Below are 6480 nucleotides of genomic sequence, written 5' to 3'. Positions count from 1 at the left end.
ATATTTATCCCCCCCCCCCCCCCCCCCCCCCCCAACATTTTATCAAGTTAAACCTGGATTCAAAATAAATGATAAAATAGTCAAGCTGTTTTTGCCTAAACTTTACCATTCAGATTCAATGCTATAAAATTCTGAGTTTAGTGGAAAACCCTGACAAATCGTGTAAACTTATACTTGGCTGATATTTCTACTGAGATGTACAAAACATTTACAAAGTATAAAAACCCTGAGCATTGTCCATTATTACAGCTTCAGTTTCTGTACGTTTGTTTTTATTACTCTTTATTTTAAATAACTTTTAAAGGAACACTATATTTTAAGGAATACAATATTCCTAATGCTAGTCACAATTTACGAGACCAGGCCAGTGCTGCCAGGGTTAAAAAAAGAAAAGGTGATTTACTTAACTTTTTAGACCTCGCAGCACCTGTCTACTCCATGTAGTTCCGCCTTTTTTGGCGGAGATCAAGGTTGATGTTCTCAGCCAATCCAATACTTTCTCATAGGAGAAAGCATTGAGAAGCTTTTATGCATGTGTGGCAAAACAATGCTGCGTCAATCAGATGGTCTCCTGAGATCATTAGACTAAAATTCTGCTATTTTACGAAAGCACCTCTAGTGGCTATCACATTGACAGCAACTAGAGGCAGGTTAAATCTGCAATGTAAACACTACAGTTCCTGCACAGGGGCAATGTTTTCAACTGCAGGGTTAAAAGGGGGTCACATGGCACCCAGACCACTTCATTTAAATAAAGTGGTCTGGGGGTGCCTATAGTGTCCCTTTAAGACCCTTTTCACGTATTTACAGTACTTGATGACAAACTTACATTTCTATAAATTATTATTTTTTGTACACTAGAATTTGGAGCACCAATTTATGCTTAAGTATTTTTCCCTAAAAGCAGTTACTTCTTTGTGCTTCTTTTATTCACTTCCTTGGTCATTAGTTCGTAGTCTTCAAGCCATTTAAAGGATATTTCGTGAACACGCATTTGCCCTAATTTGTAGGACATGTCACAAACCTCCTGTATGATGGGGAAGGCTTTGGTAGGTTCCAGCTTTATGGCCGTCAAAAAAGCAGAGCGAAGTGAGTGACACTTCAAGTATGCCTTAATCTGAGAGAGAAAAATGTAGGCAAAGGCATTTAGTATCGTTATGCAGATATTAATTACTTAGTTATTAAAAATATGTATATATTATTAACCCATATAGAAACCAAACACAAAAGCAATAAATAGAACCCAAATGAGATAAAAAGTCTGGATGATTACAAAAATAAAGCTAAAAAAAGTTATTTATAAAGCAACAATTAAATCTTCAATCCCAAATATAAACAAAAATTAAGAAGATCCACTCCTACAGTGCACAAGTGTAAGTGTACTAAAAATACATGCTATAAACTAGGTGGGAGGGTTTAAGTCTTCTTGACACCAAAATGGCAAACAGATTTATGCTTGGATCAACAACCAGTTACCCCACATTGTCTATTAAATCCTTGAACATGCAGTTTTTTCTAAAAATCATTTGGGTGTTTAAAATTAACCTCTATAGGCAGTAAATTCCATTTATTTAAATGGACACTCCAGGCACCCAGACCACTTCTGCCCATTGGAGTGGTCTGGGTGCCAACTCCCATCACCCATAACCCTGCAAGTGTAATTATTGCAGTTTTCATAAACTGCAATAACTACCTTGCAGGGTTACGACCTCCTCTAGTGGCTGTCCATCAGCCACTAGAGGTCTATCAGACAGCCACTAGAGGGACTTCTGGCTTCTTAAAACACAAAAAGGGTTTTAAATGACGCTGGACATCCTCACGCTATGCATGAGGACCTCCAGTGTTGCCGGAATCCCCATAGGAAAGCACTGAATAAAGCTTTCCTATGGGGAGGTCTCATGCGCGCATGGCCATTGCCGCGCATGCGCATTAGGTCTCCCTCGCCAGGGGACGTCTGCGGGGGAAGGAGCGTAGGCGGAGCCTGACTCTGCGCCGAGAGACATCGGCGCTCGATTCAGGTAAGTCACTGAAGGGGTTTTAACCCCTTCAGCAACATGGGATGGGGGTGGGAAGAAAACATATATTTTCCTGGCATTGGAGAGTCCCTTTAACGTATTTACTGTAAATAACCAATTCCTCTGCTGTACATAAAATCTTTCTCCAAGTCTAAATTGGTGACGTCTAGTTCTTTGAGCAGTCCTGTTAATTAACATTGCCAGGTCTCACCTCCGAGTCCCATTTTTTCTAAAGTAAATAATTTCAAGTTTTCTAGCCTTTCCTCATAACTCCATTTCCATTCCACAAACTAAATTTGTAACCTGCCTTAGCACGCTTTCTAGTTCCATAAAAGTGTTCTTTAAAGCAGGTGCCCAAAACTGCACAGCTCATTTAAGGTAAAGTCCATTGTTTAATAAAAGATATATTTTACTTTTGAATTTAAATTCCTTTTTAAGCATGAACATATCTTCCTAGCATTATAAACTGCTCGCTGACATTGCTTAGTCTGTTTATATTTCCAAGACCATATTAGTTTTTCTAACTCCGTACCATGTAATGTATAAATATGACCCCTACAATCTCACACAGGCAGAAAGAATGGTACTTAAAGAACTTCAAGACGACACAGATATAGTTATAAAACCAGCTAACAAAGGGGGACGGCTTGTAATCCAATCTAGTACAATGTACATAGAAGAGGCACACAGGCAACTCAGTGATGGCAATGTATACGAGAAACTTTTATCAGATCCAACTAAAAATATACAAGATATTTTATCCCAGTTTTTAAAAAAAGGTTTTGAACAAAATATTTTAAACAAACAGGAGTTCAATTTTTTTAAACCAAAAATTTCCTACAATTCCTGTCATATATTTCCTTCCCAAAATACATAAAAAATGCACAGAAACCCCCAAGGAAGACCTATTGTGTCAGGTATAGGCTCCTTTTATACAACCTCACCCACTATATAGACACCCTTCTCCAACCTTCCGTCAAACTAATGAAGTCTTATCTACCAGACTCCATGTTGTAAATAATTGTAAATGGAAACCAAATGTTATGCTAGTTACCTGTACAGTCTCTTTATACCATCATACCCCAATAATATAGGTTGTCAAGCTATTAAAGACATACTAATTAAAGGTAAAATTTACGACACACAGATTAAGTTTATATTAGAGGGTATTAACATCATTTAATAACTGCTTTTGGTTTTTAAATTCTTTTTATCTTCAAAAAAGTAGGTACAGCTATAGGAACCAGGTTTGCCCCCAGTTATGCTAACTTGTTTATGGCTGACTGGGAATTTCAAGCCATTTTTGGGAACCATGATTGGAAGGCAAACCTGGTCTCATATTTTAGGTATATTGACGATCTCTTTTTTTTATTTGGGAAGGTTCAGAGGATAGCCTCATCCTCTTCATTGAGGATCTGAACACTAACAATAGAGGCATCATTTTAACATACGAATATAGTAAAGGAACAGATTCATTTTGTAGATTTTAGTATTTTTTTTATTAAAAAAATGGACAATTACATACAAAAACTTTTTTTAAAAAAGTCTGTGTAAACACTGCGATAGACAAATCAAGCTGCCATTATAAACCCTTCTCTGTAGAAATTGTTCCGAACTGAATGATTTTAATGAGCAAGCTGAATTTATAAAAAAAAGAATTTGCCGAAAAAAACCTACTCTGAAACAGACCTAAAAAATACTATTGATATGATTAAACAAAAGGATAGAAATTATCTTTTAATATATAAGCCAAAATAAAAGAAACATAAAAAAGATCATAAAGAAACATTGGCACATTTTAAAACAAGATGAGACTCTCCGCCAAATCATACCCGAAAATCCAAATATAGTTTTCAGAGGAGCACCCAATTTTAAATCCATTTAAACAACCAGTTTTACTAGAGAAACTCTAAACAAACAAAATCTGTCCTTTTTTCCCCAAACCATAGGTTTTTGCAAATGCAATTTTGCATAGTCGGTAAAACTACAGACCACACGGTATCTTCCAAAGTAACTTAATTCAATTCTAATAGGACAAAAAGGGTTTATAAGATAAAAGATTTCATTAATTGCAATACAAATAATGTTATATATCTGCTTGAATGCCCCTGTGGCTTCCAGTATGTTGGAATGACCACCAGGTGCTTAAAAATTAGATTAAGTGAACACTGCAGAAATATTAAAAAAAGGATACTTGAAATTCAGTATCCAAACATTTTATTATTTTTATTGTTTTGTTTATTTAGTGTTTGAATTGTTTTATCTCTATCATCTGCTATTTTTATTTAACCGTGTTATATTCCCTTATTAATGATAGCCCTCACATATATTTCTAACCATTCATATAAGTAATCCTCATATGTTCTCATTTGCTAATAAAGAGAGGGGGGGGGAAAAAAAGTCACATGATCACAATAAATCACTTATATTCTGTGATAGACACCTTGTTTTTACATGAAATCAAATACCCAAATACTACAATTACTCTGTTTACTACCTATATATGTTTTAGCCTATTTTTAGTTGTATTTCACGATGTGTATCCCTATCTAAACTAATACTGCCAGGTATTATGTGTTATTCCATTTTGATAAAGCCCTGAGGCTTTGTGGATTTTTAATTGTAATAAAGATTTTTTTGGTCACTTCCCTTGTACCAACTATCTTTTTATACACTTGATTTTTACCTGGCATTTTTTTTAGTATCCTGCACTACTAGAAATCCGAGGTGGGGATCATACCACGAGCTCTGTTACCAAGGAGTAGTTAGCCTGCTCTTTTCTTGTGAGTACTACTTTAGTTATTTTATATACTGTTGCACTATTGTCTCTTTTTACCCTCTATCCTGAGTGTGGACCATACCCCAGACGGAAGAAACCCACACCATATCCCATAAGCAGGGATTATACCGCTGTCCGCCCTTCATATAGCTATAGCTCTGCTAAATGTGAGTTTATTGCCGTTTATTTAATCTATTATACATATTGGACTGTTCATATTGCACTATTGGTTCTTTTTACCTGGATTTTGTCTTTCATATGAGTGGATTCATCCGGAAAAAGACATTGAGGATATTACTCCCGTTTAAGCACCTTATTCTATATTTGGTCTGAGTAAGATCCTTTCTATTGCACTTTTTTATTGCGATTTTGATTTTTTACTCATTTTATGTGTTGTGATTTTCACTGCTCATTATATTTTGTTATAGATATTGGCGCAGCCGGTACCTCTATTTTTCTCACTTTAAATTACTTTGGTGTTCCTCATCCAAAATTGCATAACTATGCCTTTATCCAACTAAAAGGTCCACTTCTTGTGCTGTCACCGTGACAGAAAAGTAAAAGGTTGCTTAGATTTTTGTGTTAAACAAATATCAATTTGTGTATGTGCTACGTGTCATTTTCATTGAGTACATCATGTATGTCCTTTAGAACAATCACATTTAAGGTTATGTACAACAAGCTGTCTGATCACGTACCTTGTTATCATCATTTTTTACTTCTCGAATAAGATTTTCAAGTTCCTGTAAAAAAAAAATAAAAAAAATAGCAAATTATTCATTAGAATAGCAGATTACTATATATATATATATATATATATATATATATATATATATATATATATATATATATATATATATATATATATATATATATATATATATATATATATATATATAGCCATGTAGCAGCTCATTGGCAGTGTTGGAGTGAACTTGATGATGCTGGTTCTATCCTGAATGACATTCTGAGTAACTTAGAAAACAGCAGATAGAATAGTAAAAAAAAAAAAAAAAGATAATTGTAAATATCACATTTGAGCCACAGCATCGGCTGACAATGGAACTAGTTGTCCTCAAGATAATATATTTTAGCTGAATTCTAAGATACCATAATTCCCTTAAGATGCTTTGAACAATCTATGTTGAGACGTAATGTTCTTGATAATATTTTGTGCCTGCTTTAATATTCTGATTATCTTTAAGCTGTGAATAATGTCTGCCATTTAATGTTACAGTTTTATATGTGGTTGTCTGAATCCTGACCTTTCATCTGATCAGACATACCAGTCCCGAAGGATTACCACACAGCCTAAGTTTATGGACAGTCTTGAGCATATTGTTCCTCAAGGTGTGCTGCCCAACAATGGAAACTGAATTAGTGACCCAATTTGATGCTAGCCAAAAAAGGTTGCTTAGTGACTTTTCTATTTCTCATATTCCATTTGAGAAAAAAGTGAACTCTGATCGGAAAGCTGTGGGAATTTGTCAAAAGATATTTTTTTTTTATTTACTCTAATATTGTAGTGATCACGTTCCCTATAGTGCAGCTTTACACACGTCTCCGTTTCATGGTTGATCTAAAAGAAATCAAACACCTCCCCCACTTGAAGAAAATTCAAGTTCTATCACAAAATTGGAAACAATATAAATTCTCGCAGCTCAGTACTCCATTTAGAAGTTAAAG

The 6480-nt window shown here is 34.8% G+C and overlaps 1 protein-coding gene across 1 annotated transcript in view; it reads right to left on the bottom strand.

Moving 5' to 3' along the window:
* Positions 1-796: 796 nt before the first annotated feature.
* The window catches only part of ZFYVE26 (zinc finger FYVE-type containing 26), a 159646-nt gene continuing 153962 nt past the window's right edge, over positions 797-6480 (bottom strand). The window contains exons 39-40 of the mRNA XM_063439262.1: positions 5493-5537; positions 797-1117 (exon numbers count right to left, since the gene is read on the bottom strand). Of these exons, the coding sequence (XP_063295332.1) occupies positions 908-1117; positions 5493-5537 (255 nt within the window). The 3' untranslated portion in view covers positions 797-907. The remainder of the gene's footprint in view (positions 1118-5492; positions 5538-6480) is intronic.

Source organism: Pelobates fuscus, chromosome 13, assembly GCF_036172605.1.
Source record: "Pelobates fuscus isolate aPelFus1 chromosome 13, aPelFus1.pri, whole genome shotgun sequence".
In the NCBI taxonomy this organism is placed as follows: Eukaryota; Metazoa; Chordata; class Amphibia; order Anura; family Pelobatidae; genus Pelobates; species Pelobates fuscus.
Note: the sequence above shows the minus strand (reverse complement) of the source record. Positions and strands in the feature narration are given on the sequence as shown.